General features: G+C 41.1%; 1 protein-coding gene across 1 annotated transcript in view; it reads right to left on the bottom strand.

Moving 5' to 3' along the window:
* The window catches only part of LOC140254805 (von Willebrand factor D and EGF domain-containing protein-like), a 158901-nt gene that overhangs the window by 6760 nt on the left and 131100 nt on the right, over positions 1–21041 (bottom strand). The window contains exons 24-27 of the mRNA XM_072341846.1: positions 19744–19839; positions 18422–18517; positions 6312–6407; positions 5186–5281 (exon numbers count right to left, since the gene is read on the bottom strand). Of these exons, the coding sequence (XP_072197947.1) occupies positions 5186–5281; positions 6312–6407; positions 18422–18517; positions 19744–19839 (384 nt within the window). The remainder of the gene's footprint in view (positions 1–5185; positions 5282–6311; positions 6408–18421; positions 18518–19743; positions 19840–21041) is intronic.

Genomic DNA, 21041 nt, shown 5'->3' with positions numbered 1-21041 from the left:
GACTCGAAATACAAAGATTTGTTAAATATTTTCTCCCCTGAGTGGTTCCATTACAACAAATAAAAGGGAGAATTTCATGCATGCTTCAAAACTCTGGAATCCAGGGTGTGTAATTTTCATGTCCCACAGAATCAGAAGGGGAATCAAAGTAACTTTTTATCTCATCTCAGCTACCACTCCACTTATATTTGAAGACACTCTGTTAATAAAAGAATCAGTGCTCTTTATCTTTCTTTAAGAGATTAACAAGAAAGATAATGAATTGACTTACTCAAATCTCAACCATTTTTTCATCCTAATCAGCAGTTTATGACGTTGTTTTGGCATGGAGGAAAGAGAGCAACCAATTCATAGGGCAGCAATTCAAGAACACGTCATAGTATCTTAATTTGATCTTACGAGTTAAACCTCCCATATTTATTGCCAAAGAAATATTAGCAAGTGAATTCTTTTATTTTCTTGCCTGGGAGATCCACATAGGAAGCTGCTGACCATATACTATTAAGATCTAAATATAAATGACATGTCATTATCTGTCAGTGAAGCTTATGACAACAGCTGTCTATGTTCCAATAACATCAGATCTGAAAAAGTTTAATGTATACAAGTGTGATTCTCTGAGGACAATTATAATAATGCTATGGTGACCTTGGAAGGCCAGCCACAAGCTACAAAGATTCCCCTACCTGTGGTTGTTTAAAAAGAGCATCTTGTAATTTTGCTGTCATTGTCTACTGAAAATAGGTTGTCAGCTCTATCAGATTACTGTGACAGCCAGCAGTCCGTGAGAAGGTTGGGATTTTGCCATATTAGGGAATACTAACATTGAAATTTGTATTCTGAACATCAGTCTGAGAGCTAAGGAAAAGAGGAACTGTCCTGTGAGTGCAGCCAGATAGAGACCAGTGTTTCATTCATGGGAATCAAACACTTCCCACTTTCTGCTTAGGGAATATACTGTCAGCAGAAGGGGCCTCTTCCCAGTTGTGTTCCACTCTACAGTGGATTTTGTTCTAGAAGTGAGACTACTGTGTATGATATTACTACGTATAACCTGATGTGCACTTGGGCACAGGTAAAATGGATTTCTATTATCTCGTTGGTAGTTCATATAATAAAAGCAGGTAGGGAAAAGAGTAGTCTGCTCTTGGAGATCCCTAGGGCTGGTAGAGGAATTCTCAGATGCAGTGATAGCAGGACAGGCATTAGATAAGGTACTAGGCCTTTTTCCATCTGTGCTTTCTTTGATTCTCAGATGATTAAAAACAAAACAATAAAAAGGAAAAGTTTTCCTCCGTTATTTTTTTCTCCTTTGCTATCTGCCTGTCTCTCCCCCTCCACCCACTGCTTCCTGCTGCAGTGCTCAGAAAAGCATGAGCTCGGTGAGGAGAAAAGTCAAAAACATTTTGGGAGAAAATTGGAATTGAAATCACAGAGGGTAATAACATAGCTGAAGTTTAAATGAATATTTCATAAATGTATTTACAAGGGATGCTAAGCCTCTAAACACTAAAAATGACACAGGCTGTGTATGCATTATCCAGTACAGACTCGGCAAAGAAAGTCATTTAGTAAGCTAAGCTTATGATAAAATTATAATCAATAAATGCCCATTACAGAAGGAGATTTATCCTTGAATGTTAAAAGAACAGAGCTATAATTTGCATGCAAATGATAATCTTTCTTACGAGTTTTCTTTTCATAAGAATTGAAAGGGTTACACAGGAAAACTAGTAGCAAGCCTGTCTGAGATGTTCAAGACAGAAGGAGAGAGAATGAGCTCAAATGTTGAGAAAATTATAAGGCTTTAAGCTTGACACTTACAACATGCAAATAAAGAGAAGATATTCTGAAGGGCAAATGAGAAGCCAGTGTAGGTTCAATAATATTAGAACAGAAGACAGCAGCATGAATTTTAATGATGAAGATCCTTCACAACTATAACCTTCCTTATATTTCGTAATTAATTATTAGAATTATGCCTTGATCCTGCACTCTGATCCTTAACAGACTTATATCCTTGGCCAAAAGCCTGCTGACTTTACTGGCTTGTGTTTTGTCTAAATCTGTCGGGGCAGTCAGATTGTACCATCAGGTCTTCACTGCTTTGGTCTAATAGTTCTTTTCTAGCTCAAGAAAAAGAGATGAGTTAACACCTCAAGAGGGAGGGATACCCCGTAGACATGCGGATTTAGAATGGGTGTCTGGTCTGAGATGGGAAGGAAATCATTGATGGGGAAACATAGTGATCCTGTGGTACAGTTTCTTTGTTTTCCAAGAGGGAATCTTTAGAACATTTGTGCTGCTGTTATGAGTCTATGAAGCTTTTCCTGTCTGTGGGTAAGACATTGCATATTTCATATGACAATTTTTAGCCTCTTTTAGTAAGATGTAATTTCCCTACGTTTGCAAGACTGTCTGAAACTTGACCGTTACTCCTTAAACTATGACCATAAAAGTCATAAGAACTTATCAAGGATAATGTGTGTATTCCACAGCACACCGTATTTGTTGGGACAAATGACCTATTTTATTGATTCTCTTTCAGAAGCTATTCTGTGCAGTTACAGATGAGTGGGGGAGAAAACCATTCTCTTGAGTGACCTCTTTATTTGCAGTCTGATAAAAGAGGACTATTGGATTTTGTCCATTACTGCTGAAACAATGTCTCCTGAAAGTCTCTTTTACCTACTCTTACTCTTGCCAAATTCTGCAGTATAGTGGTAGCCAGAGACTGGTAAAACTGCAAGAAAAATACCCTGCACAGACATCTCTGAAATGTCACTGAGTTTGACTGATCATAGCATTGAGAAATTCATAATTCACCACATTAAACGGAATGAGATTTCATTGCACATCATTGCAGAAGAGGCAAAGTGTTTGCTTGCATGATTGCACCTCCAAAATGCAGCAGACCTGTTCCAAATTAGATACAAGCTTCATAACGTATGGTGCTACATCTGAAAGCAGAGTTCAGTCTTGCTCTGTGAAGCATTTTCAAAATACTGGAGAGATAAAATTATTCTGACTTGGACAGTGCCAATCTTCATTGCAACAGAACAGAAAATCTGCTCTGGGTTACTGTCAATGTATCGTTTGCTGAAAGGCTGAAGGATTTCTGACTGTCACTTATAATACAGATCCATGTACTTCTTTCTGGGTGAAAGCTGGCAGGAAAATAGAAGGCATCACTATTTGCACTTGGAAGTACTTAATTATTAGAGGCCTAAACTAGAGAAATGTCATCTTTTGCTTTTTCGGGTTTTACAGAGGACGGGGAAGATGAGATCTAGGGAAGATTTTATTGTGGCAGCTATATCTATTGCTGCCTCCAAACAGCCTGAGCAGTTCATGTAAGCTCAGGCCATCTCTGTCATCTTGATAAGGGCAGCTGCATGAATTAATAGGCTGAAAGCAGAGAATGAAACTGGGATTAGCCGAGTCCCACTTGTGCCTGAACAAGCCCCAAGATCACAAACCAGCCCAAATTCCTTCTGGATCACAGGGGAAGGTGCAGTGATTGTTGGGAAAAGTTAGCTGGGATTTCACTTGCGTAAAGAAAGTGACTTTTTGCTCTATTAATCTAAAATTATATGGTTACATATAATTGACTCATATCAAATATATGACATATGTATATATATGTATATGTATGTGTGTGTGTGTGTGTGTGTATAATATGTTATATATTAACAGCAAAATGCTGTTAAGGCAGTGCCAAAAGCAGGGGGAACCTTGCAGGTTGAAATTCTTGGACAAAGTAGTTTGCACAGGGAAGCAGTACAGCGGGTGCAATGCCCCTTTGCAGAAGTGCAGTGGTCCTGGCAGAGGGTATGGGCTTTGCCCACTGACAGTGGGCAGTGCTGGGATGCCTTCAGAGAGATGAACACATATTTTTCACAGCGCTCTGGATTTGGGTGGTTGGACTCCCATGTTAAAATAGAAAGCCAGACTTGCCTTCAGGGGTTACACTTCTGTGCAAAACTTTATATGTAACATCTGTGAGGATGAAGACTTTCTTGTTCCCCCGCTTCCTCCCTGCCTCATTGTGAATACCCTGGAGCAATATTATAAGACCTAACCATCTGCTCTCTGACTATAGTCTCTATTCCTCTATTTAAAAAACAGTGAAATTCCAACCACTTGGTGGTTATCTGTGTTTGTTGTGAGACTTTGGAGTTACCAGCATCTCCTTTTGGGCACAGAACTGATTTAATTGCACACTACAACAGAAACAAGGGAAAAAAAACCAAACCAGTAAAAACAGGGTGAATATCAAGTGAACAGATCTGGAGGAAAGATTCAAAGGAGCTGATTAAATAGATGAAAAATGGCCCAGGCTTGTGTGCCTGCATTGTACAGCAGAAATGGGTAATGACAGCAAACCTTACTTGCCTTGTACCGGAGCAAGCATGATTTGTTTATTTATTTAATAGACTGACTCAGGAATATATCATCAACTAATAAATAACTTTAAACATTACAATGTTTGAACTAGCAGACAGCTGGCACAAAGAAACAATTACACAGCCATTGGGATTTAACTGACAAAAGATTTCCATAAGTAATTATGCTCCGTGAGTGTGAGAGGAAAGAAAGATTACCCTTTAGAAGGGATAATGCCTTGATATTTTCCCCGTGACCTTTTACTGTAAAACTAATAACACACACACACTGCAGTGACCCCACATGCAGTGGGCAATAACGGGTCTCCTTCTACTCCAAGTTTTTCACTTCCCACATGTAGAAAGCCATCTCAGTGGTTGGACCGAATGCTTAATATGTGTAGGGTTGGACTCCTGGGTTAGCAGGCACATAGAACATTTGCCCGTGCTTAATGCCATCTGGATATGCTGAATAGGATATTGCATCTCCTATCTTCCCTGACCCTCTTTTATTTTAATATAGCCTTTCAAATCATTGAGCTTAAAATCTGCTTCTTTTTTTCTGATGGAAGTAAGGGATGAGTCTGTGCTCTTTCTCACATGGACACGGTGTCCAGAAATGTCTTTGAAAGCTGTAGTTTTACTGACAGCATACAACACTTCTAACAAACAAAGGGCGTCATTTACATGCTAATCATCTGATGGTTGCCCTTTCCATGTAAGGTAAACACAGTAGAAAAGTGGATATGTGAATATCTCTGGTACGGCTACAAGTCTGTGATAATGAGAGCAGCACTTACGAGTCTGGCACAGCATTCCCACCCATCCTTCAGGGCACTCGCAGATGTTTGGACCTATACATTCTCCACCATTCAGGCATCTCTGCAGGCAAACAGCTGGACAGAGTGACAGGAGACAAGTGAGAAGACGTAGACAGTATATCCAGATGTTCCAAAGCTGACTGAAATAATGGCCTGCTAGGTTTCATTTCAACTGGGCAATTTCCAAAGGATTGGATGGTGCTCTCTTCATCAGATAATCTGTATTTAGGATTCTTTGATATTTGCTTCTTTGTATCTTTGGTGACTGCCTTCTGGTAGCTTGGTTATTCCTAACATTTAGCTCACTTCCAGTTAAGAATACTCTCCATATGATATGTTCATCTGGTATATTCATGTGTGTTAGATGCATATAGCAAATTCCACGTTGCAAGTAAGTAATATCCCATAGTAGGATTTGGTATGTTTACTGTCTATAGTATTTCTTCAGGGATCCCAAAAAGGAAACGTGTGTTTTCATGTGCACACATGAGAAACACACGTATCCTGTATCTTTATAGAGCGTGTCATCTGGATTATAAATTTATTCAGTTTATCCGTCAACATCATGGTAACAAATAGCCACATAAGGAAAAATACTCCTTGAAAGTATTTTAGGGTGAGAGGTTTTGTTCATTCTATTTTTATAACGCTAAGTCAGATATGGTAGAGTTTACAGAGTGAGAGCACATCTTTCCTGAAATTATGCACCACTATGTAGCTGGTGACCTTGAGAGTACATCAGTTGGCAAGGCTTTATAGCAGGCTTTAAGTAGTTCTGTATCTTGAAATATATGGCATTTCTTTGTAAAATACAGCAAAAATGTAAAGGTATTAAAACATAAAATCGATGCTTCAGGTTTAATACTATAAAAATGAATTTCCGTAACAAGATGTATAAGAGACAGCTGCATAAAGCAGAGACGGGGTTCCCCTACACAGCTTTCTTCCTCTGTATGCAACAAACACTTAGAGCATTTTGTATTGCCTACAATTGAAACTGTATATTCACTGTAGTGTTTTTTAATATTAAGACAAGGTTACAATTGATGTTGACTGGCCTAAGTAATGAGCAACGATCTGTTTGATGGACGGTAGAAATGCTTACGTTTATTGCAGTGCTTTCCTCTCCAACCAGACGGGCAGTCACAGACATTTGGGCTTACACATTTCCCTCCATTCATGCACGCAGGATCACAAACACCTGCAGATACATAGCAAATAAGAAAATAGTGACTCAAGAAAAAAGGAAGACTTTACTAGAGACTTCCTTACATCTTAAAGGCTGTGGATGCCCCTCCATGGAGGCATTCAAGGCCAGACAGAATGGGGCTTTGAGCAACCTGGTCTAGTGGGTGTTCCTGTCTATAGCACGGGGTTGGAACTAGATGGTCTTAAAGACCCTGTCTTCATCTAATGAGTGTTATCTGGTGGGAGAATGACCTTTTGTTCCTCCCTTAGGCATAAGATCAGGCATCTTTAGATGAGCAGATTTAGATTCCCTGATTATTCTACAGGCACGAAGAGTGGGATGCACTGAATTATTGTTTGTGTGGCTTTCTGTGTCCTGGTCACTTGCTCTTTTCCTTCAGTGCAGATGCAGCATTGGCAGTTCTAAGAACTCCATGGCTGCTCTTACTTGGCTGCCACATTTGCATTTTGCTTTGTGCCAAAGCTCACAAGTCTCTCAGCATGGTGACCTGCCCTCAGGCATGTCAGACTTACCCATGCTTATAAGGGCTGCTTGGACCCAAGCCCTAAAACTGTCATCTCCTTTTTCCTTCTTTCTCCATCTCTCCTGATCCATGCTGTAATCTTGGCATCTGCTTACTAAGGCTAACAGGGATCTAGAGTTCTTGCTGAACTCTCAAAAAGTGCTGCAACGCCAGTCAAAACCTAGATGAATTTAAGGACTTATGACAACTGTAACTCTGAGTTCATCTTTCCCCCCCCCTTTCCTTCTCTCCTTTTTTGATCTCTTGTCACCCATAACAGACTTCTGACGTCCGGTTTTATATTGTGCTGCGTTTGGCTTCTCGTTTCAATTATAAAACAGCTTAGATATTCACTATTTAGAAAATGGACCCCAAAACCATGAATCTCAGATCTAGATTTCAAACAACCCTCAGCTTTATGATACTCACAGACCATGAAGTCCTCATAGCTGACCGCCTGTCCCAAGATCATATTGCTGAGATCCAATGATTTGGTCTGGAGATCAGAAAAAACATGGACCCTATCCAAGCTCAGTGGTACTCGTTCAAAAAGAGGTTTCTAATTCTTTTGTCCTTTAAATTTTTCATGTACTTTTCATTTAATGCAAACCATTGCGCTGTTTTCCCGTGTTATCTAAGATATTCTATGACACCAGATACCTCCTTCAGTTACAGGGAGTCCAACTATATTGCACTTTTTGATTCAGTATTAGTTTTCAGTTTATGTATAACTGAACTTGTTCCAACTTAGTTTGCCTCGTAATTTGGTAAAACTTTACGTAGAGGTCTGGTCTTGATCTGAGTAAAACATTACAGTTCAAACAGATTTTCAACTTGGGATCTATTTCTCTCATTGTTCAGCTGCCTTACAAATGAACAAGGAACCATGAAAATAGAGCACTAACTTCTTTAATGTTGCTTATTGCTTGCAGCATCTCTCACTTTAGGCAATAAATCCGAGGGAGTTCAACTCCAGCATAACTAAGAGAAGTAGTTAAGTGGGAAATGTAAGCTCAGGGCCATACCTGGTAGGACAGGCACTCTTGGCTCACCGCCTTCCTGGGCAGACACTTTGTCACTGTGATGGGGAATACACAAGGCACCTCTATGTAAATGCCTGCAGTGTTATCTCCCCTCCTTTTCTGTCTGACATCTCTACCTTGTTCTCCCTTTCTCTGACTTTCTTAAATACAATTCCATCTCAGTACCCATCAGGCAGACTTCAAGATTTGTTGATTATAACTAGTTCTGATTCTTTCTAGTCCCACTCCTTGGCCTCTGTGGAGGAGCTCCAATTTCAAAATAGCAAACAAAAACGTTACAGCCTCTCACAGGAAAACTAAATAAATTATCAGACACTAGGAGAGCAAATCGAATTATCGTAATCCTCCCAGGCGCTGGCATGACTTTGAAAAGTCACATATTTTCTCTCCCCTCCCCTTGAAAAATGCCTAGCATCTTGACCCAAAGACAACAGGGGTTTGATAGATTTTCCACCTGACTTGGGAACCAGCCTTAATGGAACGGATGTAAACACATTTGTGTCTTCTCTTTGTTGCAATTTGATAGGGCATATCACTGGGGGTGGAGAGAGCCTTGCTCTATCTAAGTATCCTGGGTGTCAGTGAGTACTACTAAGGCCCTCATCCCATTCCCTTTGGTATCAACGTCGGTTCTTCCGTGCTCCTCAGTAAGAACTGAAGCACAGAATTTCGTATGCAGAAAGTGTTACTCAATTCCATAAAGAGTGTGAGGGCCACAATTTAAAACTTCCATAATATGATGTTTTTTCAAACTGGGAAGTTAGATAAGGTAAGCCTGTGTAGAAGGTTGAAGTAAAAGCATGATTACTTGCTGTATTTCAGGTGAGGGTTGATTTGATAAGGTAACAAGTGGCTGCAGGTGCTAAGATAAAACATAGGTGCTGTGTAGAACATGGTACAAAACATACGCAGTTCCCCTGTGTTCTGAATGGGACTCCCCAGTTGCTAAGTTTCTGTTGTGCTGTTATTTCTCTTTGATGGCTTTAGAGCACTTTGGCCTTACAAACACTTGAAATTTCCTCTACCCTTTGTAGAGCGTATCCCCTCTAGGCTGGCCTCACCCAGTGAAGTGCTTCTTGCAGCTCTTTTTATCGTGGAACTCCACAGTTAGCTGTTCACCTCAAGGTATCCAGCCTCCTGCTTTGTCAGCCAAAGGGAAGAGTTTGACTACAAAATAAGTATCTCCAGGGATTAGGAAAAAGCTATGAAAAAAAAAAGTTAAATGTTGTCTCTAATATCCAGTAGGTTCTCCTGATGTAGCATCAGCAACGGGTACCTACAGTTCTAGTGTCTTCCTTTGTCTGCACTTCTTGCAATAACTGACAATACACCTTCCCTTAAAGCACAGAATCCTTAAGGTTGGAAAGAAACAATTAAGATCATCTAGTCCAGCTGCCAAGCCATCCTCACCATGCCTGTGAACCATGTCCCTCCATGCCACATCCATGCATTTCTTAAGCACCTCCAGGGACGGTGACTCCACCACTTCTCTGGGCACTTCTCTGCGACAAGTGAAATATCCCTGCTATGCAGTGTGAAGGGATATGCTTACAATATGCTTCTCTGCATGCTCTATAAGCAATTAAGAGCAATGCCTTGTTCAAACGGTGACAATATCCATCAAAAGTAGCAGTTCATCAGTCTACAGTGATTAACAGAAGGCAGATATTTCCTTCAGACTCTCATTTTTCACTATGCATTAGCAGATAAACAACATTTCAGGTTGAACTTTAGCCGCCTTCCAATGCAAGTACCCCACTGCATCTTTTTTTTTAACTAGAAGTGTATAACAATAAGTAGTGAAAAGCTTGCAGTTTTGTCAAACGTCTTCATCACTGCCCTTATAATGTCAAAGCAGAGGGGATATTAAATCAGGCTCCCAAAATCTCAGCAGAATGAGATTTTCTGAAATGTTTCAGGAATACCCTGTGGTGCAGCTGAACATCCATGTCCTTCCCTGACAGAGTGAGTGCCATGACTTCTTCCTTCTGAATCAAGAGCTACCTGTCATCGTGTATCCTGAGCCAAACTGCTGATGAGGAGACAATGTGTCACACTGCAGTGCTGATTAGAAGATGTAGTTTTCAAGATAACTTTTTTTTTTTTCTTTTTTCTTTTTCTTTTTCTTTTTTTCCCCCCCTGTATAAGCTGACAAAAACTGACCTGTTTCTGAATGCATTCTGCCTTTGGATGGAAGAGAGAAAATAGCCTCAAGCAGTAACATCTGTGTGGGCCAGCTAAGGTAATGCATCAGGCTATAGCTTCACTGACAAAGAACACAGAAAAGTGGCCAAAAGAACACCTACTGGTAGATACAGGCTTCAGTGTGTCCTTTAAGTCACCATCCCTGAGCTGTTATTTATACATGATTCACAGGCATGGCTTTTATTTCAGGCTGGTGTTGGTTTCAGACTGACTTCTCTGTGGGCATAGCGCATATTTATACTTGCTCTCTCAATTGCTCTTTTGAGAAGTAGGGTGCTTGATCAGTCACAGCTTTGGCTTTTGTACGTGTACATGTTGTTTTAATGTTCGTTTTCTCCTTCCTGCTTAGTGGTTATCTTGATGCGGTGTGACATTCTCGAAAACAAAGAGCTGTAGCTCGGGAGGTGCAGCACAGTAAGGACACAGAGCATGGGACAGGTTTAAAAATAACACCGACTGGTCTTGTCAGGAAAATACAGATGACAGAACCCAGGCTGAGAATAAAAACGAAGCCAATAGATGTGAAAACAGTTGGTTGCTGTGTTAAAACTGGCACTTCTAGTCCTTTTCCAATGTTTATTGGTAATATACGTCACCTATTGATAAAACACAGAAATGGAGAAGATCTGTGCCAGGAATGCAGCAACCTTGTGAATGCAGCTTTAAAATGTAAGGATGCTGTTGATTTTTTTTTTTTAATAGGAGGGCCAGGTCAGCAGTTTCATGAAACAGCACAGTTCAATTGATCGAGTGGAAGCAAGGTTCCCCTTCTGTCTGGATGCATTATGCATCTCAGCAGCAGTGCTCAAATGAACCATTATCCCGAGTGCAGTAAGGAAGGGGTTGGCTGGATGCTTCTAGGCTCCAAATAAAGAGTTGATCTTGCTGAATGATCTTTAATCCTTTGAAGAAATGAATCACAAAACTGGTGTGTTCTGGCCGAAGAGGGAATTTCGAACCCAGGGCAGTCCTTTATGGATTCTAATGCCCTCAGAGTAGCCAGAAACTAGTTGAAGTAAAAAACGTCATTCTACACTTCAGAAGGTATAACTGATGCTTAACAGATCATTAGCAAGATGAATGTACCTATACATCTGCTGCCACAGAGGTCCCAATTGAATGTAGCACTAAAAAACATGTTGTGGGTTTGGGACAATAGCAATTTCTAGCCCTAATTTTTCTGTTCCAAGGGCAGCCAGGAACTAGTATTAGAGATGTGAAGTTTTAGGCATGTGTGTTGTTCCAAAGCTTGACTTTCTTGGAAACTCCTCATTTACATTGATTTGGATTTGTATATAAAGAAATTTATACCCAAACTTTAGCAAAGTCACTTCAGATATGCAATCCAATGAATATCAGTAACTGTAACCTTAGTTTAAATGTTAAGAAGCAGCAACTTTTCATGCGTATGAGAAGTTTGCAAGTTCTGTGCAAGGTTCTTCAAAGATTTGGATCCTTATCCATATCAAGCTACCAATTACTTTGAGGCTTGCTCAGCCCCATTTCTTGCTTCACGTATTTCTAACAAAGATGCAGAGCAATTGTTCAATAAATTACCTTTCTGAATAGTAAAAAATAATCTGGTAGAAACCTCTGAGGGATGCAGTGCAGGAGAACAAATTACTACAAGACACAGAGGGAGCTGTAAATGTAGTTGTGATGGGTGCCGTGACAGTTTGCATTGATAATGTATTCACGTTGCTACACAGCTCTGGCAATAGAGTTAGTTTGCATCACCTAGCATGCATTTCAGAAGGAAAAAATGGCTTGAAAAATTGTAGACCATATAGACTGCGGTATGACGCCAGGGCCTTGCCTAATTGCATCTAGTCTGTGTTCTGATGTGTGCTCTGATGTACCTGGGGGAACCGTTAGAGTTATTAAAGCAGGAAATAAATCTAATTCAGGTATTAGATCAGAAAAGAAAATGGGAAAAATAATGGCATAACTACTGAGACACCAGAATAAGCTCTGCGTGCCGATACGCAATGTGCTGGGTTCCTATCTGCGCCGTTATGTCGCTCTCACCAGATGATACAGCTTTTCTGCCAGCAGAAGAGGATCCTGGTCTCTCTGTATTTCTGAATGATTCTCTGGCAGTGCGTGGCGGGCAAGGCTCTTAAACCCAGAACACTGTGGAAACAAGTGAGGAATTGTTCTCCAATTCAGATGAGGGATTGTCCACTGTCCTTCAAATGAAATATTTCTCTCTCTGAGCCCCCTTTGCCTGTTGTCTCTTATCAGGTGAAACTCTTCCTAGAGGTGCACTGTTAAGGTGTTTGGATAGATGTGTGATATTTTGTCTTTCAGTATGACGATAAGCATTCAGTTGACAAACAAAATAAGCACATGCAATTGTGCATATGGTGTATTTGGGGAATATTCTGCTGGGAACCGTCAGATTTTGAGATCCTTACTAAAACCTTTTTGCTTTTACCAATTGGTTTTAGTCTGATTGCGATGCTATTAATTTGAAAGAGTGTCTCGCTATTCTTTCTTCTCATCTTTGAGACTGTTAGTATATAATTAACGTGGGGAATTGTGAAATATACTCTCAGCACAACTTATATTCTCATCTTGTTTGGGTCTCGCTCTTGGTAACATTTTCTCTTCATTGAGGAATGCTCTGTGCTTTATTAGGTCAGTGAACCATTACGGTGTGTGTATAAATTGTTCTCTAGAGCTGTTTCCTTGTCATGCCTGAGTAAGAAGTGAAAAGGGATTCTCATATGCATTGTTTTTCTCTGTTGATTGTTTCTGCAGTTTCAGTCCTTGCATTATGACCTGCCATTTAAGCTTGCCTTCATTGCTCAGAGCGGGCTAAGCCCACCCATGCTTGGTGCAATTTGGTGTATTTTCACCCGTGCAAAAGTAAAAAGGGAGATTAAGGCAGAGGAACTGAAAAGAACTGTGGTGTGATAGCTTGAAACCATCCCCCATTCTTCAAGAGGAAGAACAGCAGGTCCCTGGCCTGGCTGACGGCCAGCTGGGAAGCAAGGACCGCATCCACAGAAGGCAGCACCTGCCTTGGATGGGAGCCCTTCCAGAAAAGGAACTGCTGTCTGCCTTGGCACTGCACTGATCTGTTATTCATAGTGCTATTATCTGCCTTAGGAAGTAGGCTAAGTCTTACATGAGAATCAATGTACTGCCAAGGTCTTTTTGTGGTCCAGCAGACAATGTAATTTCCAGAACTGTCCACTCCCTGTGCTTTCCCCATGGTAGATTTTACACCCCCTTTTTAAAGAGAAGACATTAGAAAAATAGTATAATTAGAAATAGGCTCCCAAATGCACTGTTTCAGTTCATGGAAAAGCCACTCATCCTCATGTGGAAGCCCACAGCAAAGGGAAACTTGTCAGTTCAGGAATCCCTGCTATTTCAGTATGTGTTTACATACAGCAGCAGATCAGACACGTTTCTTTAGTGCATTTACAATACATGTAAAGAAATATTGGCCCAAACCCCAGATTTTCTACTCCTGCGAAAATCACTCTGTAGCCTGTGAACGTTTTCCTTAAGTAATGAGTAAAAATTCAATAAGGTTTCTTTGCTTCTTATTAGGGATATATATTCAGTTCTTACCCAAATACATTCTTGTTCTCTTTAAAAATAAATTTAGAGACAAGTGCGTGTGCTCAAAGCTCCTGTTAAAATAAACGTACCAGCTACATGTGTGTGAACAAAACAGTTTTGAAAAGACCAGCTAATGGCTTTATGACGCATCCTTGCTAAGAGAGCAGAGAGGAGAAGAGCTCAGTGCAGACCACAAGCAGACCATCCCCTGAGCCACTCACTGTCTCCAGTTTAGCTCTCTGTCTGTCTCTGGGAAGTTAGAGCTCACCCCATTCACCCCACACAGAATGCACAGATCAGGTTATGCTCAGCAGAATGGGAAAGAGTAGCAGCCCTGAATATTTTTTCCTTTGTCTTTGGTTGTGTATCTTGCCCAAAGAAGGAAGACGGCACCTAATTCAACCTCTTCTGTTATGTAAGCTTCAAAATTAAGTAAGGACTGTGACCTTTATTTCCTTTTCATATGTCCCCAGACTATGCACCCAGTCAACAAGCAAACCTAATTCTTCTACTGCTGTCAACATAACTAATGCTGTTTGCATCAGTTACCAGCCTCTCTTCATGAGCAGCTGTTAACTTATTTCCAGACGCCCACTTGCTGAGGACTCTGACCATCCAGAAACCTTGGCCAAATCATTGTTGCTAATGAGTGGCTCCTTGACATGTGAAAAGCAGGTCTGAGGCTAACCATGGCTCCGCTCATTGGATTAGGCACAGGGGCTGTTCCCTGCTCAGCTGTGTGGGAGGGATGCTGGAGCTCTTGTCTGCAAACTCTGCTGATTTTGGACGGCTTGAGGCAATCTGCCTACTCAGTGAGGATGTATCGGAGAATATACTGCCGGTTGTTAAGATGATAACTCAATAGAAGTGTAATTTGTTGAGCAGTAAAGCTTCCTGCTTACGTAACTCGCAAGGAAATAATCGACAGCAATGTGGCATGGGAGGGCTGGAATTCAGGAAGTCAGTGACTTTCACAGTGTGACATTGCGTAGCAAAAGTTGCCTTTGAAACCTGGTGTTTCAAAACCTATATTTCCAATTTAGTTTGCCTCTAGATTTCATACCAGTAAAGTTCTCATGATGCTGGGAAGGAAAGAGAGAAGGGAGGGGTGAGAAGAAAGGAGAGCTAAAAGAATGAATTAGATACACTGGATGCTGTGTACTGGCTGTAAATCTTGCCTGCAGGAATTAGAGAAGCGGAGAAATAATTATCTACTAACTTTGAGATGCAATCTGCAAACTCCCAGTGCTGGATGTGTGTGATGCTGTAGAACAGCTGTGAGTAGGAATGCAGCCTCTGTTGGAAACCATTCACTAAACCCATCCAGCTGATGAGGGCAGGAGGGCTCGGGTCTGCAGGACGGGCTGAGGTCTGCTTGGTATTCTGCAGCAAGGAGGAGGAGGAATTCAGCCTTGTTCTCCTGTGCCCTTTGCTTGCTGATAAGCTCCAGAGGGAGCTGTGGCTTGCCTTTTTGTTCGGAGATGATCTTGCTAGCAGCAGAGGAGGGATAAACCTGGGGTCCCACAGATCTCTTTTCCTTTCTTTCTCTTCTCTCCAATCCTTCATATGAAAAGTGAACTCAGCTTTTATTAGCCACCCATAGAAAAAAGTTGTTTATAAAGCGGTCCAATGAAAACGTGTGTGAATACATAACATTAGATCTATTTGCTTTTAATGTTTGTAAGAATGTGTTGGGAATTTGTGTGAACATAGTCGTAGAGTCTCAAGAAATCAGTGAAATTCCAAGACAGCTACAGCTGTGTGTTTTCATCCGAAAGGAATTTTAAACCACAGACAAATAGCTTTTCCTTATTACTGAAGCAGAGTGTGTTTTCTTGATGCAAAGTTGATCCAGAAATATATTTCATTTTGAAGTGCTGTCAGTGTTTGCCTCCTTACGCTCAACAAGACCGATTGTATTGAAAACAACACGCAGCAAGTAAAGATGCAAGGCTGTACAACTGCTGATGCATAACCACACATTTCCTTGTCAGCTCTGACACCCTCCCGTCCTGGGTGTGGGTGTCTGGTTTGCATAATCACCAGGCAGTTATTTATCAGCAAACACCCCAGGCAAAGCCTTGTATTTCAGATGGCAGCCAATCAGACCGGGTTGATTTACGCCTCTTCGGAGGCGATGTTTATTTACATAGAGAACAAGCACAAACTTTCAGGCTGAATGCCTTTCTCAGCACACCGAGGAAGCAAAGATGATTAAGGCTGAGTCGTGAAGGCATGAAGCTCCCACTCTTCCCTGTGAATTCACAGCTGCCAGGCAGAGTATCAGCAACACCCGAGCTGTATGGGGATGGATGTGAACATCCTAAGGCCTGTTGCTTTACGTTTAAAACAAACCAGTAGTGAATCTGGGCTTGGTTTAGGAATAACCTATCTTTAGGTTTAACTGTCTCATCCAGTTGACAATCTGAAGCTGCCAAAAGCAAACAGAAGCTTTTGTTTCTCTGTCCGTGCAGGAGAGATATGTGAAGGAAAAAGTCTAAAAACAGTGGAAACAGTGCCAAAATATCCAAAGTAAGTGCTCAAAGAACTGGTTAGAATTGTTCTTCTGCTGGCATTGTGCATCATCGCTATCTGGTAACTCTATAAGTATATATATACATATGCAGCAAGTGACCCTGCAAAAGAGCTACGTGCTGCTGTCTCTTTTTGGAACCTAGAATGAGTGTTGTGGTGTGATTCTGTGGTATTTTTTTCCTCTGTGTTATTAAGGAAAATGGGTTGGGTAGTGAAATTTATTTTCCACTTTTTAATTTGCCTGTATAAATAAGTTCATAATACATGGCTATGCAGTTCTAATCCTTAAATGTATACCAAGTATGTCAGCTGACCAATCATTTCAATGCCTAAATTGTAGCTAAAACCACATGGTAAAAAGGCTCAAAGGGCCTTTGGTGTCTGAATTCTGGTGTGGCTGAGGGCCACCTCTGAGTGGTGTGACCAGTTGTGCCCTGTTGGTTGGGGAAGGTTTTAAGCTGAGGCTTACTGCTGCTGTGTGACTTCCAGAACCTCATGAGATTGGGAGAGGGGAAACCTGGATCCTCTGTTAGAGAAACTGGCTCATATGCCAGCGGTGCAAAGGCATGGAGTTGTAACAGCAACTGCTTGCTATGAAGAGCTGTGAACAACCTATTGCTTTCTATGGTGCATGCTACCAGTCCCTGTGCACTTGATTGTAAACAGGAAAAAAAAAGGCTAAAACATACTGAGCTTTTATCATCTAGTAAGTCAGGAAGCAAATAGTAGCCTTTGCCTTCTAGTTTGTCTTCATTCATCCCAGACCCAGCACCTTACTATAAGTTCTTACAACATGAAACGAAATAAAACAGACCGTATCCTGGCTGTGGAAGTGGAATGGAGGCTCAGATTAAATGGCACAAAACTATTTTCATCATCTCAGGAAGTTTTGCCACTAAAGATTGTACCAAGGCAGGCAACAGAAGCTTCATAAGCTTAGAAACTCTCAGTGAGCTGGAAGCAGCAGAAGCGTTTAGGGGAGGGCTTTGCTGGGCTGCAGTCACGATCAACTCTTTCTCTTTGATCTGTTTTCAGATGTGCTGGTGTGTTCAGAGCAGGATACAGCACTTTTCTAATGTTCTCTAACCTCAAAAACAAAATGCCAAACAAGAGGTTTTTTTTTCCCTCCTTTCTTTCCTCCAGCATCTTCCTGCCAGAACAGACTATTCAATTGTATCCTCTGCAGCCAGGCAGAGCTGTGCATCACGATTCCCTCTGCTGAAGGAGAGGAGAGCTGTGGTGTGGGGCTTTTGTTGCTGGAAGGAATTCTTTACCAGCTTTTTTTCTCTGTGTGTGAGAGACATAAAGTGCTCTGGAAACATACAGATTGTTCCTGCCAAGAATGGCTGTTTTTGCAGCTCCACTTCTGCCAACTTCAAACCAGTTAAGAAATAATAATAATAATAATAATAATAATAATAATAATAACTTTTCCTATATATGTCCTAGACTCCCTGAGTGACAGAAATTGTTGAGCAATATTACTTGCAAAAGTGCCAAAAAAACCCTCATTTTCTCATTAGAATAGTAGAATATGAATATGATGCTATGGTAGAGAGGGAGTTTTCAGTAACACGAGCAAAGGCAAGGCATGATTAGCTTTTATTGACAATTAGTGTGAGACTCCAATATCTTTAAGGTTCTCTGCTGCTCTGCCTTTGGCTTTGTTTTTTTCCCTTCTCAATATCTTTAATGCAGAATTAATTCATCTCCAAATGCAGCGAGGATTACTCATTCTGAATGCAGGAAATATTTAAGGACTCTAGCAAGACGTTCTGCTCCCCACATTGACCTGAGTCAGTGCTATTCTAATTAACAGGTTGGTACAAGGCCTAACATAGAGTCATAGTATCATAGAATCATAAAATGGTTTGTGTTGGAAGGGACCTTTCAGACCATCTACTTCCAACCCCCTGCTATAGGCAGGGACACCTCCCTCTAGACCAGGTTGTTCACAGCCCCATCCAGCTTGGCCTTGAATGCTTCCATGGAGGGGGCATCCACAGCCTCTATGGGCAACCTGTTCCAGTCCTCTATGTGCTATGCTAAAAATATACATCAGTAAGAATAAATATTCCATTGACCTCATATAAAAGGAAGAAAAACAGTTCAATTTCAGAGAACACTGGAAGTTTGTAACTCACTTTTCTGACATCTTCTTCCAGTGTAGCCCTCCGTACAGGAGCACACGTTGGTTCGAACACAGTGGCCGCCATTCTTACAAGGAGGAATGCAGACAGCTAGAGAAAGAAAGGGAAAAGTTTGTTGCACTGAAACCACAGCAGGTGTCAACAGCACCTAAATACAGGCCCTTTACTGAGCCACTATCAAAATCACTTTCTGTGTTGAACATCAAGAGAAAGACCATCAAGTTACAGACTCTGCATAATTTTCCCCTCTCTTTTTCCCCGCCATCATCACAAAAACAAAGAGCTTCCAGCAAGCTCTACTGTCATTAATCATTCACTTGCAAAAACATGCATTAGGATTGCATTCATGTAGGAACTCCAGGGAAACAAAACAGAGAGAGAAAGAGAGCGAAACATTTAATATTGAAATAGTTCATTTTGGTAATAAGAATGTATTTATATTCCCAGATTTGAGAGGGAGTTTTAAAGCCAAGCTCAGTGCAGGTGTCTTTCAGCTATTTGAGCCCTAAGCGTAAGTTCCTTCCTCGTGTCTGTTGTGCTTGGTCTAATGGGTAGTTAAGAGGATTTACTCTGGTTGAATATTAGGAGGAATTGTTTCTCAGAAAGAGTGGGTGAAGTCAGCATCCCTGGGAGTGTTCAGCATCTGTGGAGATGGGACAATGAGGGACATAGTTAGTGGGCATGGTGTGTTGGGTTGGGGTTGGACTTGGTGATCTTAGAGGTCTTCTGTAGCTTTAATGATTCTATGGTTAATTTGACTTGTGTAGCACCGTTAGCCACTGATTAGAGCTCTCCTGTTTAGGACATGGTTTCCAGTCCGGGTCCTACACAAAATTAGGTTGTGTGATATTTGATCAGATATTTGAGCAGAGACCTGAGGAAGTCCTATGTAAGTCTCCCATCCGAAACATGTTAGGATGGTCAAGCAGGTGATATGCTGAGGCCCATCTGAAGAAAAATCATCATCTGGCTCTGAAACACACTCTAATGCCCACTATAGAATGCAAAATGAACAAAGTTGAGCCATACTTTAATTGACTAGATGCTAATTAGTGATAAGTTGGCTTCAAATAGTTTTAGATTAATTGTTTAGTTATCATTAATGCCATCCTAAATAGGTGCTTGCTCCTTCACAGTACCATTAAGAACGCTTTAGTGCAGATTTACGACAGACTACAGTATCCATAGAACTCGCAGGGAGTTATGACAAGGCAGATCTCTCGATATACTGCGTGTGGGGACAGGCGGTGATATAGGCTGCTGTTTATGTTTGAAGCCTGGATCTTTTATCAACATGACGAATAGAACTTTCTTACCTCTCTGGCACTGGGGCCCATAGAAACCGTAAGGACACGTGCAAGTATTTGGTCGCACACAGATTCCTCCGTTTAAGCACACAGGATTGCACACAGCTGTATGTGAATGTAAGATAGATTTATTAATCTCTTATCACTCTGAACCTCTACACCAGGTGCTCTTTTGCTGCTGCACATGTCATTAGAATAAATATTGCTAGCAATGCTGTGATAAATTTCACATGATCCTTGCTGGTCAGATGGGCCGGGGCATTTATTCATTGTCATCACAGTGGGTGCATTTCCATGGTGTTTTTAGCATAGCTAGAGGGATGAAATAAAATACTGTTTTATAGCTTATTTCCCATATCTTCCTTTGGCTTGCCCAGCTTGTTTGCTTTCATGTTGGTATCCTGACCACCCAACAACCCACAGGTAACAAAATGCAGTCACACCGCAAACAGTCTGGATAACCTGGAAAAGTGATATTGGCCATTTGCTGCTTTGTCTGAGTGCAGCAGGGCAGAGTGGCATTTCAGGGAGGCTGGATAGGTATGCACCACAAAACCTCTGTTTGTTCTGCCTCATTTAAATGCCAGTTCCCACAAACATATTGGCTCATGTATCATCAACAAAGCCACCAGCTTTGCCTGTTTATTTATCTGTTATTACTATAGATGATATAACAGGCATTAGGAATTAAAGGCTGTCTGACATATTTCTATGTGGCAAGTACCTGACTGTAAAGAAAAAGAAAGGCATTTCAGCTGGGAACTATTTCAGTTGGGAAGTCGCTGGGTGAAGAATAAGGACGATTTGTGCAGATATTATTATAGAGCGGCGCTTTTGAAATAGGCTTTTTCCTTCTCTCCCTTTTGCCTTTCAGCGTCTTACAGAATAGCCCATTAGATAAATTAAATAAATTTAAGCTTAAATAAATTAAGTGTCACTAGATTGTTTCGGAAGAACTAAAGGAGAAATAAAATGTCAATTTGGAGAGAGAAAAAAGTGAAATTGTCGTCGAGATGAGAGGCTATTCTGACTAAGCAGCAATCACTTAAGAAGTCAAAATGGACTTTGCTCATCGCTAATGGTAAATTTGGATTAGTTCCCCCTATGTCTCAGCTAGTTCACAGATGGCCATGCAATGTCGGTGTTTATACTTCCATCTGTAAAAACCCTTTAGGAAGGGAAGCCCAGCAGTATCCATGGAATGCCCTGCCTAGCACACGCGGGATAGGGCTGGAGAGCTGAGGCTGGTATTCTTTCATTTAAGGTATTGTCAGACAAATCAACCCCAAATCTGCTGTTCTGGGTTG

This window comes from Excalfactoria chinensis, chromosome 7 (genome assembly GCF_039878825.1).
Source record: "Excalfactoria chinensis isolate bCotChi1 chromosome 7, bCotChi1.hap2, whole genome shotgun sequence".
Classification (NCBI taxonomy): Eukaryota; Metazoa; Chordata; class Aves; order Galliformes; family Phasianidae; genus Excalfactoria; species Excalfactoria chinensis.
This window is presented reverse-complemented; position numbering and strand designations above follow the sequence as displayed.